The 20,709-nt window shown below is 38.6% G+C and overlaps 1 protein-coding gene across 3 annotated transcripts in view; it reads right to left on the bottom strand.

The window, feature by feature from the left end:
• Positions 1-20,709, bottom strand: part of st (ATP-binding cassette transporter scarlet) — a 127,354-nt gene that overhangs the window by 10,347 nt on the left and 96,298 nt on the right. For all 3 annotated transcript variants that reach the window (XM_071589641.1, XM_071589642.1, XM_071589640.1), the window contains exons 9-13: positions 13,654-13,828; positions 8,075-8,131; positions 7,330-7,361; positions 6,682-6,787; positions 4,899-5,126 (exon numbers count right to left, since the gene is read on the bottom strand). In XM_071589641.1, coding sequence (XP_071445742.1) covers positions 4,899-5,126; positions 6,682-6,787; positions 7,330-7,361; positions 8,075-8,131; positions 13,654-13,828 — 598 coding nt within the window. The remainder of the gene's footprint in view (positions 1-4,898; positions 5,127-6,681; positions 6,788-7,329; positions 7,362-8,074; positions 8,132-13,653; positions 13,829-20,709) is intronic.

The following is a 20,709-nucleotide window of genomic DNA, read 5'->3' as shown; positions in this document are numbered from 1 at the left end:
ATATTCTGGCTCTTGCCTTACACTTTTGATGTAAACACATTTGACATTTCCCTTCATGTTTTTTAAAAATCAAGATCGTCAATTTTTAATGACTCTTGCCGCTCAAGTCAATTAAACAGTGGCGGAATCAATAGAGGGCGGGCTGTTTTCGACAGTCCTACGTACTGATAGGTTTTCATCAAAAGATAGAATAATACTTTCGGTTGAACTTTAATCAGCGATCTTTAACAAATACCAATGTTGATCCAATTGGTGGTGCAAACATCATGGTGAGGTTAATTGACATCCCCAAGCTCTCTGGGCCTCTTAAAATGTCTCTTACGGTAGAACTTCTCATGCCATATCTCAGTTCTGCAAATTCCTGAGGATTCACTTGCGCAGAAAATCACATCGGCTGTTTCGATGTAGGAAACCCCTCGGAGACGCCTATAGTTGGAGGGCGACTAACGGCCCTACTCCGAAATTCCGCATTTTGGTAACTCTTCATTTCTCAATCTGATAATACTAAGCCAAGCATGGTTGTGAGGACTTAATTTTCGTAATAAAATACCACAACCATTGGCTAATGTGGGCCAATCGTTCATTTGGTAGTTTTTAAGTAATAATAATAAATATTTTATCCCAAGTGTTTGAGATTATCTCGATAGGACAATGCTTTTTTTACGTTTCAAATTGCAAATAGATGTGGCAGAGAGGTCTCACAATGTGTAAAGTAATACGAAAGCGGATACTGCCTTTGAAGCACCCGGAGAATTTCAATGACTGTGTAAATGGTGAAGGGGCTCCTTGCCATCGGATCTCGCGAGCGGAATGCGCGATGCACTGCATCGCTCCGTCACCACGTAGCGTTACGGAAAGGGGCGAGATGTCACGGAGAGATTTGGGTGGCAGCTCCGTGACGACTCACCCTGCGCCCTTCACAATAATGAAGCGCCATGGACACCAGCGGATTCGCATGACGTAACGGGTTTATTGTTCTCGGCCTTAAAGAAACTCATGCGCTCAAATAAATGGAAGGAACGACGAATTTTTGGGGGCTATGCATAAGAGATACTTCAGGGGGTCTTCGAAATTTATCACCAGATTGAATTTAGACGATAAGGATGTTCATACGGGCATAAAATTTTAAATACTTTGCGATTTGCGACAGGTCACCACATATTTAAACTTCAACTTAGTTCTTATCTATCTGAGCTAAAGATTTTGGCGATCAAAAAAGGTGTGCTTGAAGAATACCTTGAAGTACCTATTTAGTCTGGTTGACATTTGAATTTAGAATGAGCGAGTCAGTTGTAATAAGAAATTTTGAATGCGCCGATGAATGTGATGATGCTGTTAACGATGTGAAAATATTATCAAAGATATTGGATAAGGAAAGGTATCGGGGACAAACAAGAGAACAAATCAAAAATTTAATGGGGAAGTTGATGAAGATTTCAGAAGAAAAAACCTTCTTCCTTCTAACTTGTCCGCTAATGTTTTTCCTTTTGCGAATTTTCTGTACTTTTTCTTACACAGTTCGTTGTTGATTCAGTGAAAATGTATAAAATTGCATCACAGTGACTTTATGAACTTTTATTAAAGGAAAAGTATGTTAGAATCAACAGGACAGTTTCATTAAGAAATTTTGTGACACGGATGACAACGTGGCTTTTACCAAGGACAGTACTGGTTCTACCCTGGTGTTCACCACCTCGTGTAGAACATGGTATTTACCGCATTCCTGCCATGCCTTATGCTCCTGGGAGAGTCACTTTTCACGTCGGAGAGGTATTTTCTTTTCGGTCGAGAGAAAATAGCGGGTCAGGGCGCAGTGCCCTATCCTCAACCAAGTGTTGGCGACCGCTTTCCCTCAACAACTGTTGGAAGTGGACCACACTGACACCACGTGGTATATTACGCGTAATGTGCTACTTCTAGTGAAGAAAGCATTTAAATTCTGCCACTACTCGAAGACTACGCTTCGTGAAGTAGTCTCGAGGTCTTCTACTTGTGAATTTCAGGATTGGGGAATGGATAAGAAAGGAAATATGCAGAAAAATGAATGTTGACATTCCGTGTAAGGACCACACTCTTTGACAATGTTTTGAAAGAAGGTACAAATTTCTCTCAGGAAATCTGAGAAATCATAAAAAAATATCTCTCATTTGATCTTATTTAACTTCATAATGCAATCCTATCGTCCATTGGATTAACTTCTGCGTCCAATCAGATATGCCATCACAATTTATTAATATTAAAGTTTTTTGAGAAATATTTTGGCTCTCATTATTAAAAAAATCGATAATGTCTCGAGCGGAGATGCTATTAATGCGCGTAAGTGGTGTACTATTGGCATCAGGATTACATATTATTTTACAATTTTACCGAGTTCTGCGTATTAATCTTTAATTATATTAGGTATTTTGCAGTCCGTCTGTACAAATTACACTGGGGTTACTTGCTTCCTTAACATTGGCTTTTTATTTAACGCACAGTAGTCCCAATAATGAATATATAATGAGTGATACGAAAAAATATGTCCAATCGTTGAAAATTTAATTCTTGTAAGTTAACTTGTTAAAAAGTTCAATGAGCGGCTGTCTTTCTGACACAGCTGGTGAAATTCCTTACTTTTATTTATTTTGGAAAAACAGAAATATTTCCTTCGCCCATTTAATCTTGACCTCATTATTCTGCAGTCTCCCGCGGCGCATTGTAGAGAAAAATATTTTCATCCAAAACTCGGCGCTTTTGACATGATGGGAAATCAAGTCTATCAAATCAACCAACTCCATGAATCCCGAAAGGATAATGCCTTGCGCTGAGTTAACACAATTTCATTTATGTTAAACTACTTTATACTGTCATCAATTCTGTCTGCAGCGATAAGGGTTGATTTATCCGCTCTCCCATCGTTATGTACGTATTGGGACGTGTTTATCTCATCAAATTTACATAATACGAGTCCAAATTTCTAATTAACTTACTGGGGAAGTCAGGTAGAGTGGCTATTAAATTTTAAATATCTTTTTGAAATAACTCCCGACAGTAATGGAGAAAAAAACTTCGAAGAGTGATTAAATGTTACTTTTTCCTCCTTTGGGTGTGAAATTGAAAATTTTATATCAGGCAGTTTGAGGATAAGCAGTCGAGCATTTCAGCTGCAAATTTATATTGTGATTAAAAAAATTGATCGTATAAAAGTGTGAAAATACATGAGGTAATATTTGGGTTTAAGTTATGATGGTATCATTTTTAATAGCTTTCAGCTTTTTTTTGCTTTTTTCATACCTTCCTCAATAATATTCTGTCAGTTTAGTCCTATATTTTTAAAGACGATACCGAGCAAATTATTCGTTGGGGAGAAGATTTGGCAATATCATTTTGCATTTATATTTCCGATATGAGTTGATCTTCCTATCACATGGAGCCTGAGGAGACTGGATAAAAACTTACGGGAATTCAATTTGAAAGGTTTTATAGCATTTATCTCGGTAGTTTTTCAGAGAACAGTTTTTGAATTTTACATGACCGGTTTTGACGTTTTCTGCCATCATACGGCTCTCGATTTGGGATGGTTCATTATCATCGTGTGGAAACCAGTTTTCTCGCATAACGTTCGTGGAAAATAAATATCTACGAAAAAAAATTGTATTCATCCCCAAAGAAAAATAATTTTCTGCGCTTTTTTAGTCTGAATTGGTAAGTACGCGGCTTCCTAAGGTTTCATCTTTACTTGGGCGCTCGTCTACCAAGTCAATCAAATCTTTCCCGACGGTGAGATTGCGGCGACCAGTGGAAGAATGAAACTTAATGAGGTGTTTTGAAAGGCGTCAATACATTCTGTCGGAAGATAAGCATCGTGCTTCATTATTTCCTCGTGATGTATATCCAGAGAGCCGTCACACGGGATTGAGGAAGGCGGTGTTTGGACACAAGCTTATAATTAATTAATTCTTCTACATCTACGCAATACCCCGCAAGCCACCGCAAGGGTGTGTGGCGGGGAGTGTTAGGTCACCACCCGAATTGGAGAACTAAACCACATGCAACATAATTTTGGTGAATTAGTCATTATTTTTATCAAATTTACCTTAGATGAGGTAGTGAAAGAAAGAGATTATGTCCATAAAAATTGCCATGGCGCGTGGAATTGCTGTCGGCGCATTTCGATAGAGAAAAAATAGTACTTTGAAGTCTCTATTGAGGAGTATATTGCTCTTATTTTATCCGAGTGATCTTCTCTGTTAATAGTGTGTTGTGTCCCTTAGGCATAAGAAGTTAAAATGAGATGTGAGAAATAACGTACCGCTATGAAGTAAAGTACCAATGTGAACTAAAGGACTGTCATGAAATAATGTACAGATCTTTGAGATAAATTACCGATAATTATCGAAACTAAAGCAACTGATGGTAAAAACTCAAAGAGATAAAGTGCTGATTGGTTGCAGATGAATTTATCTAAGTCTTAATGTAAGAAAAATTCTAATTCATCGAAAACATGCAATCCAAGTGACGACGAATCTCGTAAAATAACGACGAGATAGAAGTTCATATTCTTAAATCCAATACAGACATATAACAGAGATAATATTCCATTATCGATTCTTCGCTCAACAAGGTAACTGTTATAGGGCGGAGCAAATTATGTATTTAGAGGAATCGGCGAAGGATTAGATTAGTGGAGAGCCAATTTCCGTGACCACATAAGCCTTGAACGAAATGTGTCCTTCCACGATGGTGATTACCTTGTTGAGCGAAATATCTATTGCTCTATATCGCAATATATTTTATGATAACTTTATTGACCCTCTCAATATAAAAACTCTGGTGCTTTAAATCCAGTGTTTCACACATCGTTTCATGATGAAGGAAGGTGATTGTAAATACGTAGAGGGGTCACGTCAGGCACTTACCATTGCTATCATTTTGGAGAGGTAATAAGCTTGTGTGTTGTAGAGTCCAGCCCTGTACTCCCTGTTGAATAGCGGCATCTCTTGTGGAAAGACTGAGAGCACAGAGTACATGGGGGCGAAGGTATTCTCCGTCACAAAGATGAAGAGGGCTCCCTGGACCGCTTGGATTCCTCTCTGGTCTCCCATTCCAACTCCGAAGTAACAGAGGCCGGCCATAATGGCTATCCCCTTGACATGGGAAGAGAAATTATTTTTTAATTACCCGCATTTTGCGATATCATCTGTGGTATTAATGGAAACTTTCAGATAATCATAATTGGCAATTTAAATGACGGCCATTAAATGTAGCGCATACGTATATGTGTTCCCGATAATTAAAATATGTAAAATTTCTCTTTGATAAACTTCTTCGAAAAATATTCACTCACTAAACTGCATTTAAACATTTTGAAAACATTCTGTTGATGTATATCTACTTTAATGTAAGGTATACGTATTAGTACTTGCAATGAAGTGGGGTGTGGTGGTCCAGTGGGAGAGCGCTGGACTTGACTGGAGGTTCGGGTTCGATTATCGGGGACGGCTTTGGATACCGTCAATTTATATTTATGCAGTGCTCTTGGTTCTTATTGATTAAAGAAGGAAATGGAAGCATGCAAACACAGAATAGAGTAGAAGGAAGTACAAGAATATGCATAGATAATATTCACGGGCGGGAAACTAATGAGGCGAACGAGGCGTGGTGGAGGACAGCACTGTACAGACATGAAAAGTTTACACAGGAAGACTATTCACCGCAGAGAAAGGTAAAATATATGTCAGGAAGTAAGAAGTAAAAATCTGTTAATACAATAAAAGATACCGCAGGAAAATTACTAATTGAACCAGGAAAGTTTGGTGAGAGATGGAAGGATACATTCGGAATGTTAGGGTAAAGATATTAGGCCAGTAAGTTTAGATACAGAAAGATAATATGATGAGGATGGTTTAGCATCAAGATTACTGGTAAGAGAGATAGAAAGGGCATGAAGGGAACTGTAATCAACTATGGCCGTGGGGATAGATAACATCCCCATGGAACTACTTAAGGGTTTGAGAAAACGTGGAAGAAAGAATTTTAATGGGTTGATTAGTAGCATTTGTCAAGGAAAACTTTGGCCGGAATATTTCATCATATAAGTGCTAGATACTATCCCAAAAAAGGAAAGTCTGCCATATGAGAGGTCTGTAGAATAATGCAGTTGATTTGCTTCCCTGCTAAAATGGTACTCAGGGGCATCAATAATAAGATGGAGAGCAGGGCAAATGATTGAGCGATTGATGAGAGAGCGTTGTTGGGAGAAATATAAAGAAGGCAGGATAGGCGGACTCAGAGGATTTTGATTGGCTATGGAATACTGAAGACTGTACCAGAGGAGAGGGCGTTAGGTAACTTAGGTAGAGAACGAAAAAGTAAAGGAATGGTGGACGGAATGAAGGGAGGGAGTTGGGTATGTGGAATTAAAGAATATTTTATTGTAATTTGCGGCGTCAGGTTTGTACTTGTCAGGCGAGGCTAAGAAAAGTACCAGTCTTTGCCCACCTAAAATATAGTAGTGGTTTAATTGTTTGTGTTTGCTAATAACTAATTAATCACATGCAAATGATATTATTACCTAACCTTAGACCACGAAAATTTTGTTAGCTTCTTATCTTTCATTCACATAATGGTGGATAAAAGCAACATTTAAAGTGGTTAAATTGTAATTGTTAAGGGTTGGTTTCAATAAAATGCTCTACTTACCACTTTCTGGAGAATACGAATTGACTGTACGGAAGGATCTCTAATCACTGTGACAAAAGATCGGTATGTGAGCCAAAAGAGTTGCATTATCCACAATGGAGCCCAACTGGAAATTAAAATAGCATAGGTGATAATATTATGATGATATTTTTGTTATATAAACGAGAAAAAGTTATGTATACATAAAAATTGATGTTTTTCACTGAAACTTTAGCTGATTACAAATAACATTCTCAAGTACCTTCATTTAGGAATGCATTGATACATTGAAACAAGGCAGTGTAAGTAACAGAAGCAGTGTAAAACTTTAGTTTCGTTCCTCAAATATGATACCTTAGCTACCGCAACGCCCTTCTGTTATTACTGCTTAGACTTGTAAATTATGATTTCTGTTTCACAAATGAAAACTTGAATGGGATGCTCTTTAGTAAAAAATGGATGGGGATCAATTTCATTGAAACATGATCTGAAAAAATTTGAGCTAGATTTGATTTTATGGGAATATTTACTTTCATGGGCGTTTCTGAAAGCATGGCATGAATAACAACATTGACTCATATGCTGAATTTTTTAGTCGCAACTCTTGCAATGATAGCTATTGATAACTGAAATTTATTGGTTTAATTTTATTTAAAAAAATATACCCACAAGTACGATTTGGTCGTGTAAGCCTTCCATTCCTGAATTCCGAATGAATTATGTTCAGATTGGTGATGTCCCGTGAAAGTTCCCACAGGGATACATGGAAAACAAAAAAAATATTATTAAAAAACGAATCATTATTTATCATTAATTACATACGAGTATAATTAAAATGTACCGTAATAGACTGATCCCTTGATCAGAATGTGTAGTATGTTTCCTTTTTTGAGCAATTGCTATAAATTATAATAACGGTTTCGGATTGAACCCTCCCCCTTTCGCTAAAAAAGAAAGTACGGAACGAAGTAGGGGATTCACATCTGTAACTGCTTTTCTAATTTCTGTTCTCCATAAAAGATTTGCGAATAAACCAGCGGTTTATGTGGAAAGGCGAAGTATTTTAAATTTAATTTCAAAATTTAAAATAGTTGTGATACAAAGATGTAAGGGAATTCATAGTAGCGGAAGATAGCAGGTCTGAAAAATTTGTGTTTCGATTTTGCGTAAGCGTTTTCCATATCGTATACTGGGATTATTCAAAGCAAAAATTACGATGCGAATATGGGTCTGAATGTAAATTCACTGTCTTTAAGGCTTGTTCTGTTCTTGTTATAATGACTCGTTTTAAGATCAGTATATCTTGTAATGACTCATGTAATGTAACTCCCAATGAATCCTCTGTATGTAGGAGGAATATAAAAAATACCAATAGTACTTTTGGCACATGATGGTGAATCCATAAAAAACGTACCTTATCGTCTGCCAATGATGCCGCCAAGTGAGCCTCATACCTCTGCAATAATTCAACCTGTAATGGACAAATGTATAAATATTGCGCATGGTAATTTTTATAAAACATTTCACACCCGCAGAAAACAAATAATGAATGGGCTTATAAGCTGTATTCGCATGTTTAGGTTGTACCATTTAATTTCTCCAATACCGGAATAGGGGCTTAACATTTTGCTGTGAGAGATAATTATGTGTCACTTAGCTTACCTTATCTTGCAGGTGTCTCGCAGATACCATTTTAGCATTTAGCATCGAGTAAAAAACTTCGTACAAGTCTCATGTGTAAATATGTTAACGATGCAAAAGTTTGTCGACATTACTGAAGAATCAGACTGAATTTGACCCCGCCACAACATTATCACCGTGATAGTAACATTCTCCCGTCTAGCACTGCATTCAAAATCTCATTAATTCTCCACATTACATTTTTATGTCTTATTCAAAAAATGTAGCCTTAACTATCAGCTTATATAAAGAAAAAAAATACATGGCATATTATATTTATGATTGTTGGTATATTTTTCGCAATTCAATGTTTAATCATGAATACTCTCGTCCTCGTATTCTCGTCCTCGTATTCTCGTCCTCGTATTCTCGTCCTCGTATTCTAGTCCTCCGTATTCCTTAATTTCGAGGCTGATTAATAAGAAGTAACATTGATCTTTGCTTTTCCACATTTAGGGACAGCACATCCTTGAAGTATGCTGCATTTACAGTAATTTGTTCTGGTACGATATACTGACATACCATTTCCTGAATTTATGAGAGTAATATGACCGTAACATCATAAGCAAAATTAGTTCGGCTTTTCTTTTTGGTGTTGGCAATGCCGGAGGTTTCCTCACAGAGATTTGTTATTTGCTCTCAGGATCTATCATAAATGATGTAGCCAAGTTTTATCTACAGTGATACTCTTCGAAAGAAATGTCTAGTCTTACTGTAATACCAACTTTAACTGCGAAAAAACCGTCATGTGAACGTCCTGTTGTTCAAGCATGAGCAGGCTTGGAACCTATGGCGTTCGGACTTATCTCACGGGCAGTTTTCTCCGGAGTCGTAATTCCTTGTATTTATTATCGGGCGCTAATCTGTACTGAATCTTCACAGGGCTTCCGCGGCTTCTTACTGGTATCTTACCGTATCTGATGTTCTCTTTGGCAGCCTCTTGTTTTTCATTCTAACCACAAGTTCAGCCCAATGTATTAGGATTAACTTTGATAGAGGGCGTTATTTAAAACTCCTACGATTCGTTGTTTAATCCGATTCCCCAGAAATTATAGTCTATAACAGGTCCTAGAATTTTCCGAAACACTACTTTCCTCTAAAAGCGATTAGGCAAATTTCTATGTCATAATCAGGTCTATTACTTCCATTAGTACAATGCACCTTATGATTGTTGAACACTCTCGTTTCTTATAGAATATTTTCATCTCATCTCATCCCTAACACGTTCCGTAATTTCCTAATAAATGTTTACCCTTCAGAAGCCACAAACGTTTGATTGACTTAATCATTTTCTCACATAATTTAATTTCCACTCATATCCTCTCCCGTGCCTCTCCTGGTATTTTTCGACGTAAAATTTGAATTCATAGGTGGTATCGGAAAGCCCTGCCTTGTTATCTATCGCCGTACAACACGATTATCCATCGGATCCCCTCACTTGAACAGTACTAGGGAGTAAACATTTAGCAATTAGTTACCTATCACTCCATTATCTTCCTATATTCTGAACGTCCGCCTTCATTTATGTGGTCCACTTTTCCGAACGCCTCATATCAATATCCTTTCTATATTTAAACTGATGTAAATAGTGCTTTACATTTTTCTAATGATAATGACTTTATGCGTGTGAAATAAAACTTAACAATCCCGGAGTTCCCACTTGGTGCTGTTTCACTCGTTTCTAAGGAAAGTAATTCCCCTACGAATTCTTGTGTTCAAAATTCATTCTCTTGCATGCTTTTATATAGCCCAATGAAGAACCCTCGAATTTTCCATAAACCCTTCGATTATTATTATTATTATTATTATAAATACACATGTGCTAATAGACACTGTCAGGTGGCACACAAGTCCCAAACAATTGCAAAATATAATACATAAAACCAGACAAACACAGATCTCTTTAACAAAACAAGTGAATCCCCATCCCATTTACAACCATTAACCAGCAAGAAAAAAAAAAAGATACATAAAAAAAATTAAGCTATAACATATAATACCATACACCACACATAAATCAAATTTTTACATATATACCTTACATCTATTCTTAAAAGTATACACTCTGTTAGGAAAGGGCTCGAATATTTTTGCAGGTAAGGTGTTCCACTCAACAATTGTTCTATTTAGAAATGAAAATTTTTTTTTATTTGTCCTCTGTGCCCGGCATTTTATCTTAAATTTGTGATCATTTCTGCCTATAAAATTTGGGTTCCTCGCCTCTTTCCTAAGATCTGCCCAAGCTTTCTCCCCCTTCAAAATTCGGAACATTCCACAAAGTCTGCTTACTTTTCTTCTAGATTCTAGAGGTTCCCAGCCCAGCGTTTCTAGCATGTCAGACACACTCTCCATCCTCCTATGCTTCCCCAGTACATATCGGGCAGCCTTTCTTTGCACCTTTTCCAGTTTTTTAATATGACCTTCTTCATGAGGGTCCCATACAAGAGAAGCGTACTCTAAAATTGGTCTTACTAGGGTCTGATAAGCCTTCTCCTTGGTTGCTCTAACGCTCCCTTTTAGGTTTCTCATTACCCAATGAAGAGTTTTGAAAGCTTTCTTATAGATGTACTCCACATTTAGCCCCCACCCTAAGTCCTTAGTTAAATATACACCTAAGTATTTGACAGTATCACTTCTAGGAATGACATTTTCTGAGAATTTATATTCCCTATGGTTTCCATTTACCTTATTGCTAAAAGTGATGGATTTGCATTTGTTAACATTAATATCCATCCCATTTTTTGTCACCCAATCAGCCATTTTATTAATGTCCCTCTGAAGTTTGTCACGGTCTCTGTCATTTTCGACTTTCCTGTAGATAATACAGTCGTCTGCAAAAAGTCTTAACTGAGAATTAATATTTATTGGGAGATCATTTATATATATTAAAAACAATAGCGGGCCAAGTACGCTTCCTTGTGGGATTCCCGATGTTACCCTTGCTTTTTCAGAATACACTTCTCCTAATTTTACCCTTTGTGTTCGACCTTCCATGAAATTTCTGACCCAAGAGATTACTCTTCCATCTGTGTGTAGTGGCAATTGGCCCATCTTAAGCATTAAGCGATCGTGGTCAACTTTGTCAAAGGCTTTTGACAGGTCGACTATTATAGCATCCACCTCTATTCCCGCATCCATAGAGTCGAACATTTCTTGGCAGAACCCTAATAGCTGAGTTTCACAAGAGTGCCCTTTTCTAAAACCGTATTGGCGACTATACAACCAATTCTCACTCTCCCACAGGTCCCAGAGATAATCAGCCATTATCTTTTCTAATAGCTTGCATACAACTGATGTCAAGCTTACCGGTCTATAATTATCAACTAGTGCCTTATCTCCTCCTTTGAAAATTGGCGTAACATATGCCTCCTTCCAAGGATTTGGCAGGGCATTATTGTTTAAGGTAACATTGAATAAATGATTTATATAATTTGAAACTACACTACCGCCCAATTTAAGCAAGTCAATTGAGATACCATCTGGCCCTTTTGATTTATTTGCCCTCATTTTCATAATTTTTTTATAAATTTCTGCGCTCGTCGTTTTAATACTTTTGGTATTTAATATTTTTTCGCCTCCTTGTTGACTCAGAGATGAATCTACAGGATCCTTTTTATTTACCATAACCTTAAATACACTTGCATACCAATTATTAAACGTATTAGCCTTTTCCTTATCATCAACGATTAGTGTCCCATCCTCTTTTTTTAAAGCTGTTATGTTTTCCCTGTTGCCTTTCCTCCTCCGGAGGTACTTGTAAAATTTATTTCCATTATCTATCCCGATTATTTTCAGTAGAAAACTATCTTTGGCTATTTTCTTTTCTCTATTCAATTCACGAACTAATTTTTTGTAAATTATGAGCCATTCCGAGCTCTCGTTCCGTTTTTTGTGAATCACTCTCAGTTTTTTCTTCAAGGATCTAATTTTGCGGTTGTAGAATTCTGGATCAGTATTTTCTTTAAGAATTTTTTTCGGGACAAATTTATTTAATCCCTCCTCCATTATCCCCTTAAATGTTTTCCAGATTTCTTCTACATTCTGCCCACCACTTACCCATTTTGAATATTTTTCCCTTAAAAAGGTCTGTAACCCTTCCCTGTCACCCCGTTTATATTGCCAAACTATCTTTTTGTTTACTAGCCCCTTATACTGAGCCCTCTCCCAGTTTAGATATATACGCACAGCTGAATGGTCACTTATTCCCGGAAGGACATCGACTTCATCGACTTCCCCTACCCACTTTTTCGGTCTCACAAGTATGACGTCGAGGATGTTTCCCCCGCGCGTGGGTTTTTCCACCATCTGTACAAAACCCTCCTCGTTTATAAGACGACTAACGATTTCTTGGGCCTTCCCACCCCCCACCGTGACCTCGTCTGCCGACCATTGAATACCTGGAAGGTTCAAGTCCCCCGCTATGAGGGTGTGATCCTCAGGGTTAGCCGAGCATATGTCTGCTAATACCTCGACTGCGTACATCCCTTCGTTGGGGCTTCTGTACATAGCAACTATTTTTAAAATTTTCCCTCCATTCCTAACTTTAACATGAACACACATCATCTCACAATCATCTCTTACCCATTCCAATGTACTTATTAGGTTTTTATCTACACATATAAATATCCCCCCTCCACGACCGATTAATTTTGCGAAGATTTTTATTCCATGCAGTTGTATTATTCTACTTCATTTACAGGTGTGCTTATTCCACCTTGCTTTTTATCCTAGCATTCCTGAGTCTGAACTAGTATGCTCGTCAGGTTTCCCCTCGACACCTAATATCATTGCCTTGATTTATTTACTATACTATTTTTTAACTAACTCATTCCATACTTCTAGAATTTCCTTCGATTCAATTGATATTTTTTGCCTCTTACAGTTTAAAAAATTAAAGTTTTGTAATCCTTTCCTTTAATTTCAATCCATGCCCTACATTTCAGTTTCGCGAAGTCCTCCTGGTTCGCAGCCCATTGAATTTTAAATTAAGCAAGCTCCATAGTAGTAAAATGATAATTAAAATCTGCACCCGCTCATGAGAAGTTGTCCGAATTAATGATGGCCTTGTGAAAGCGTTGTTAAAATTCTATCCACAGCCATGTTTGTTTGATATTTACATTTGGAATGTCGTGAATAATGTTAGTTTTCATTTTACGTTTTCTTAAGGAAGAAATAGATCGCTTTCTCACCACGGTTATTCATCGTTCGGATCAGGTGTAACGATTTCGATTTGTAATGAATTATGAATATTTGAACAGGTGCCTACTTTCTTCTCCTTGTTTCATTTGCATCTGGAATAAGTTGCATGCGTACCTCGTCTGCATAATCGCTGACGGCGAATCTGTCGCATATCCTCTTGACCCGTCTTCTGTATTGCCCAAACTGGTCGGAGGAGGAGTCCAGCTCATTCCCTAGCTCCGTCTGATGAGCCAGCGTGCGTATGAGAAAGTCGGCAGGGTTGAAATTCGGCGGACACGAGTAGCCCAGGCTGAAAATTAAGGCAGTGGAATCAAAAGTTGGGCGATGGTAAAAGGAATTATCATCAGAACCATTGTATATATTATTGTATATATTATTTTTCCGATGTGTAGGGCTGAGAACACTGAAGGTAACAGTAACGTGCGTGTTATTTTTTATAGACCCCTACAAAAATACCTATTCTATAAGCTGTAATACAATCATATTATTTTTAACAGCAATCGGACCGAGAAATAAAACTTATCAGGACAGACAAATATTATTTCTACTTCTTAGCAAAACAGCATGGTGATAGATATTTTTTACCATCAAAGTGGGGGTGCGTGATAAATTTCATTTTTTTGTTGCCATTGGTTCCGCAGTAAAGATCATGGAATATTTGTGCATAAAACTACTTAGTAACACAAGGCCACAGATTATATCATGGAACTTAATTGTGAGTTTGATTAATTTTCAGTGAAAATGAAAAAGTTTTTTTTTCGTTTCTCGCTCCTCATGGTTTTTGACTCAAGGAACAGATAAATGATTATTGCAGAAGTTTGACAGTAATCTACGCTATTTCACTCTGGAGCCTAAGTGTTCGTCTTTGTAGAGTAAAATTTTACGAATGAAAAATATCCATTTCCATTCTCCGCAGTCATCAAACTAGTAAGTAACCAAATGTATAGAAGTGCATAGAAGTAACCAAAATTGGAAGTTTTTCCAATTTTTTTCGGAAAGTATCGGGGCAATACTACCGTCACTTATTTTCATAAATATCTTAATTCACCCTTCTTGATTCGGAGTGCCATGGAACGGGATACATTCACGGACAAATGTGGTTGAGAGTATTCACGAAATGCCGTTCGAGTGAGCACGAGCGGAGGAAAATGATGTTTGGCTCGATTGAGCAAGGGTTCCTATGCGAGTGGCAGGGAGCACATTCGGCCGAGAGCATTCGTTCAAATATGGCATATTCGACCGAGTCTCGTGGATTCAGTGCATTTCGAACTCGAACTGCGAAGCGATAAAATATCCCGTATGCATAATTGGTCGCGTAGGACGACTTGAGTTTAATTACGCGCGGTTGCCATTTTAGACCGCCTTGGAGCTGACAATGGGGGTAGGTCGGAGTGCGTAGAATTTGAAGCAGTTCTGGCAAACTCGAGTCGAACAAACACATGCATTCATGGAGACAATGGCACGTCAGCCACTCGTATGTGCGGGAGGCGACGGGGAACAAGCGTTGAAATGAAGGCAGCCAGCCAGTGAATACGTGGCACCGCTCCAATTCAGGCTCATTCGAGATTCTGAGAAGCGATGGATGCTATTAAATGTAGCATTTATTACAGGGCCCTACTTTTACGACATCAGAGTGTGAAATAGTAACCTAAGTGGAAAACTCACTGGCGGGCCTTCCTGTCTCAATATCTAAGTGAATTCAGTGTCATTGAAAGAGCATTTTTTTTTCAAAGAAACCGCGGGAGATGCCGCAACAGTAACTACTTTTAACTTAGTCATCCGCTAATATGAATTTCAATCCAACAGTTTCATAGTGCAAAAATCATTCGCCTTGAATGGGATCCCGGTCAAGGTGAATGAATTGTACACTCCGAAATTGCATTGAAGAGCATATTTGGTCAAAATATAGATTTTTGATGGGTAATTTCCCGTCGCTTAACAAACCGCGAGAGTACGAATTGAATGTGTACAATACTGAGCCTTCTAGGGGATACTGACGTTCGTTTGACTCGAGCTATTTCATTGGCTGTCTTTGCCGAGCGTTCGTACGTTCTAATGCCGGTACCTACATGTTTTTCAGTCTGTAATGCCGGCGAAGTATGTTTCATAGCACCAAGGTAGCTGGTGACCCTCGCGTTCTTGAAGATGTCGAGAAAAAGCTCTCATGGAAAAACTGGTGTTTATTTCAGCGTATTTCTGATTGAATAAAATTCATCAAAACTTGAATAAATTTGTTTAAAGGGACTGAATACACCTTGAGACACAATGAATTTTTAATATAGATAAAGGATATGTATTCAGAAAAAAGGCTGCTATACGGAAGGCACAGGGGTAAATACGTAAACCAAATAGAGTGGAATTTGAAGCAGAGGCGACGAAAGGAGTCCTCGCCTGCCAATTTAGAGGTTACAGGTTCGATTCCCGCCTAGGTGGTTTCCGCCACTTAGGGCTTGGGTGCATATAATTTTATTAGTGTTATATGATTGTTGTAAGTCCGATGTAATGACCGTAGTGCTGTTTCGTCAAAATGAATAAAATAAGTAAATATTATCTCAAATTTATATGCACCTTGTAACCATCACTCTGACTTAATTGGCGATAATTCACATCATGAGTCTTAATTATTTCTAATTTTACCTCAACCTTTCTTTTTTTCAATAACAGAGTTAACCGCAGTTATCAATCCGAGGATTGGTTTACTTAGTTTGGGTAGAGCTCATCAAGAAATAAACTGCGCCATCTCGTACTAAGGCTGAAATTCACTTATTTAGGGTGTAGCTGAGGGTGCTTAGAGGTGTCAATGGAAATCGAACCCAAGCCCTCCGGTCGGTAGCCCAGCGCTTTATTCACCAGTCAAACTTAATCAAGTGATGATTATATTTTTCCTTTTATCACCTCTGCCTCAAATTCCACTCTATTTGGTTTACGTAGTTACCCCTGTGCCTTCCGTATAGCAGCCTTTTTTCTGCATACCTTTCCTGTATCTATATTAAAAATTCATTGTGTCTCAAGGTGTATTAAGTCCCTTTAAACAACTTTATTCATCCCAAACGTACGATATTGAAGTGTTAGAGACTTCATGTGGCACAAGAGGGCAATCAATACTCAGTCACATAAGGTTAGACGTAAGAAACAAAAGTGCCTTTAATTATTCAATTATTTATAGACTTATCTCCGTAAAATTGTGGTATATGCTTTTTAATGAGGCGGACATTATTGAATTCAGCTGACGTAATAAATTATCAGAATGATGGCATGCATCTCGCGCACCAATGATGTGGCGATGATAGGTCTACCTTTTATCTTCTATGAAAGTATGTCCAAAGTACTTTGCATGTCGAATGTTTAAGTTCCGAAATCGTAATCGACATGGGAACTTGATCTCAAACACAGCTCTTTCCATCAGTACATATTTGGGAACCCAAATTGTGTGCTTTACGAGAGTGTGTTATCACTTATTTGTTGAATCTGCGTGTGTTTGTTCGATGGCAAACAGGAGTAGACTGGAATGGGAACTTGGGAGAGCGAAAAGATCTTTTAAGAGTTCCCATTTTCCATTTTCGTAGCTTTTTGTTCTTCCGCTTCAATTTCAGAACACTACACTCTGAAAATACCTTATTAGAATTATAAGATCTTATTACCGTGTGACTCAAAGTTTCTCTCGTTTAGCCTGGAAATAAAGACCAGACCGATGACGAAAATTCATAGCGTGACCACTTCATATGAAGCCGAAAAATGATTTTAAGAAGGCATGAAGGACTCAAGACTGGGAGAGAAGTTCTCCTACCCTGTAAGCGCACTCAAAAAATATAAAAGACCATGGGCAGAGAGTGCTAAACACACTAAGGTGATTTTTGGGCTCTTTATGGTTCTATATCAATAATCTCTGAATAGTCCGAGACAGGTGTCCCCGCCATTAATTCTATCCATCGTGCGACTGCTTTGCAGCATGGAGGATTGCTCATGCAAATTCGGGTATTTCACAGCCTGTGCTAACTCTGACTAATGAATATACACCTACCCATTTAGCATATCAAATGTACAGCTTAATTAATACAACTTACGGTATTCAGCCATGATTTGTACATGAGTATATTGTTGGTCTGTGGTAACTGTTATCAATAACTAACGAACGTGAGCCCGTAAAACAAGTAATTGAAAAGCATTAAGCATTAAACTTTGCATTCAAATGTAGTTTTTCTTAGCATTAGTAATTATTCTTTGCCATTTTCCAACATTCCCGGCGAAAGAGGTATTTTTCTGGTCATGGGATTATGCTTTCTCAAACAGAATCATGAGATACGGTAGTTGCTTTAGTAACGGGATTGTTTTTTTGCTTGAAAATTTCTGGATTTCCTACATACACTTCGACGTCTGACGGAAAAAAACAAAAATATCTTCCAATTTCGCCCAATGTACTTCCAAAAATAAGATGACCAAAAATATTCGGAATGGTGAAAAAAATACAATCGCAAAACATAAATGGAAATGTGTTGCCAGGTCCAAACTTCTTCAGGCAAATTTTAAATGAAATACAGGCGAGTTCAGCCAAAAATCCATACTGAAAGCAGTATTTAGATATTTCTTGCGTATTTTAGAGGAAGGAGATTATTTAGATATTGATAAACATTGAGAACATTCTTCGTTTCTGTTATTCCATTTTCTTTGCCAGTACGTGATTGTCTAGCAATGAATACTAAGTCACGGAAATGATCAAAAGGGTTTTTAAGTGAAAAAGGTAGTGGCTTGTTGCATAGAATCGATCGGTCATCATTTACAGAGCATTCTTAATATTTTCTCTGCAGAATTTCGTAGTACAACACCTCAGGAATATCGTGAATAGAGGAATTGAACATGAAGTAGTGGTGCAAAAGAAACATAAACACAAAATAAACGAGCCTTCACTTTATTCGTATGTTCTGTCGTCGTCAAATTCATCAATGCGAGAATGTGACGTATCATCGCTAATAAAGTGCTGCGGTAGTCCGTGTAATTTTAAAATGCTTACAATGGATGAAATAATTGTTAGAATTACTTCAAAGAAATAGTCAGGAGCCTTGTGAGCTGACGAGAGCACTTACAATGAACACATATATAATGGCATCCAAGAAATAAATTTTTATGACCTGCTGAGGTGTCGAAAAAGCAAATAAGGAAGAAAGATAAGTGCTGAAATGGAATCGGACGCGAAGAACACAGGTATGACATGATTTTAGATATATTTTGTTCTCCTTTCCTTATACAGATATATTGCAACTTAATGAAATGAAATTAATAGACCGTTGAGGGTTAATTTGAAGTTGTGGACCTGTAACATCATATTAATTAAATTATTCGACTAAAATTCAGTTAGTAAGAAAGAAAAAATTGCATATCCAATGAGACGGTCCTCCCTACCCTCACTATAACCTCTACACACACCCTCTGACTGTAGGCTGAATATGGATCCCGATATACACACGCTAAGAGTTGAGCGTGGTGGCGAAGAGCAGACATAAAAATATGTCGCACCAGGAGCGTGTGATATCTTGCTCTTTTTGGGTTTGGAGTAAAGGTTTGATTTACTTTCGCATACGATGAGCGATGGAGGAGCGAGGGATAAAACTACTTGGCGTAGTTTTATCCCTCGCCCTTAGAGACTACGAACCAAAGAGGGCCTTTCATATCGGTCAAGAAATACGAGCATTGTCCTTGTAAAAGGGCAATGAACTCGTGTATGTAATTGGTTATTTTGATATTGATATTTGATATTTTAGTACCCTGCAAGCTACCGCTAGGGTGTGTGGCAGGGGTGAAATACACAATAGACTAATTTTGACCCTAGTATGACCCTGCTGCGGTCGTACAATGTGATTCTGATCCATTATCGTTCGTGGATCTTAAATCTATCTGCTTTACACTTAATAATAATGGTTACACGAGTGCATGACTGTAATATGGAGTTCAGAGACGAGGTGCTGTCATATACTCGGCCATATCTGTCGGGCATACTGCGGTTTCACGCGACCTGCATTCCACAAAGGTCCGCACCCTTCCTTCCGTGGCAAAAAGAGTTCATCACCGCCTCCCGGCCCCATCGATGGGCATTCACCCATACTCCGTGCATCTGGACACTCTATCTACGCCGACAACCCACGCAACCTTCCACCGGCCCAGCTTCGGATAGAACCCGCCCCCGACGGCACCCAGGATGATGGCGTACCCTCCCCCCCTGATTCCCATCGCGTGGTGAGAAACTGGAGGCGTGGTGCACGATGCTCGACGGAGAGGAAGCCAATGACGAGCCGATGTGAGTGGGCCACCGGCCACGCCGTGACCGCGAAGGTGGCTGACGGCAAGGGAGACATCTTTCCCCACACCGGCGCCACGGTCTCACTCATCCGTGAGGAAATCGTCTGTCCTCCCACTCACAACAAAACCTTTGTAGACAGCGGGTTCACCCTCCCCTCCACCTCCTAGGTTTCGTCGTCCCACCCCCTCGATACGCTTACGTAAAAGCTCTCTCCGGCACATCCACCCACAGATAAGCACAAAAACTGTTGGAGAAAAATATTTTCTGAGCGATTTTTTGTAGAGTTTGGTTTCCGTTTTTTTATTTCGCGACACTTCCCCTATGAATTAATGGCGACAATATTTCGAATCCATGGATCCGGCGGTGTCCTCTTAGTTCAAAAAGCACTTTAGTTTGGGAAATTCGATTAACTCAAAATTTTACCTCCGGGGCATCCATTCTCCATGAGAGCGACGGAGGTGGCCGAAATGTGACGCAACTATGGAGGTAATTGAGTCAAAGCGGATGACTTTCTCTTTCCCGCCTGCTCCACCCTCCATACACATGCGTTATCCCCTTCAGGGCATCTACGTAGTAACAAGATTCATCCAGTGACCGGCTGGGATAAGCTACGCTCCTCTTGCGGCCGGGACAAGGGCCGTCTGGCCTTAACGGGAGGGACGACTAAATGCTGCCTCCGGAATCGATAGCGTTTTCCAAAATAAAACGACAAGCTCGTGTTTGAAGTGATATGAAAACGAAGAATATTCATACGATTCAATTTTGATGGCTTGTTTAAAATGGCTCTTAATGACTACGTCGCATGAATACTGACCTTTTTGCTTTATTATGAAGGGTTGCTTGATTAAATGGTGACTTAGACGCGGGAGTCAGTAGAT

The sequence above is a fragment of the Hetaerina americana genome, unplaced genomic scaffold (assembly GCF_022747635.1).
Source record: "Hetaerina americana unplaced genomic scaffold, ioHetAmer1.1.p SCAF_4, whole genome shotgun sequence".
Taxonomy (NCBI): domain Eukaryota; kingdom Metazoa; phylum Arthropoda; class Insecta; order Odonata; family Calopterygidae; genus Hetaerina; species Hetaerina americana.
Note: the sequence above shows the minus strand (reverse complement) of the source record. Positions and strands in the feature narration are given on the sequence as shown.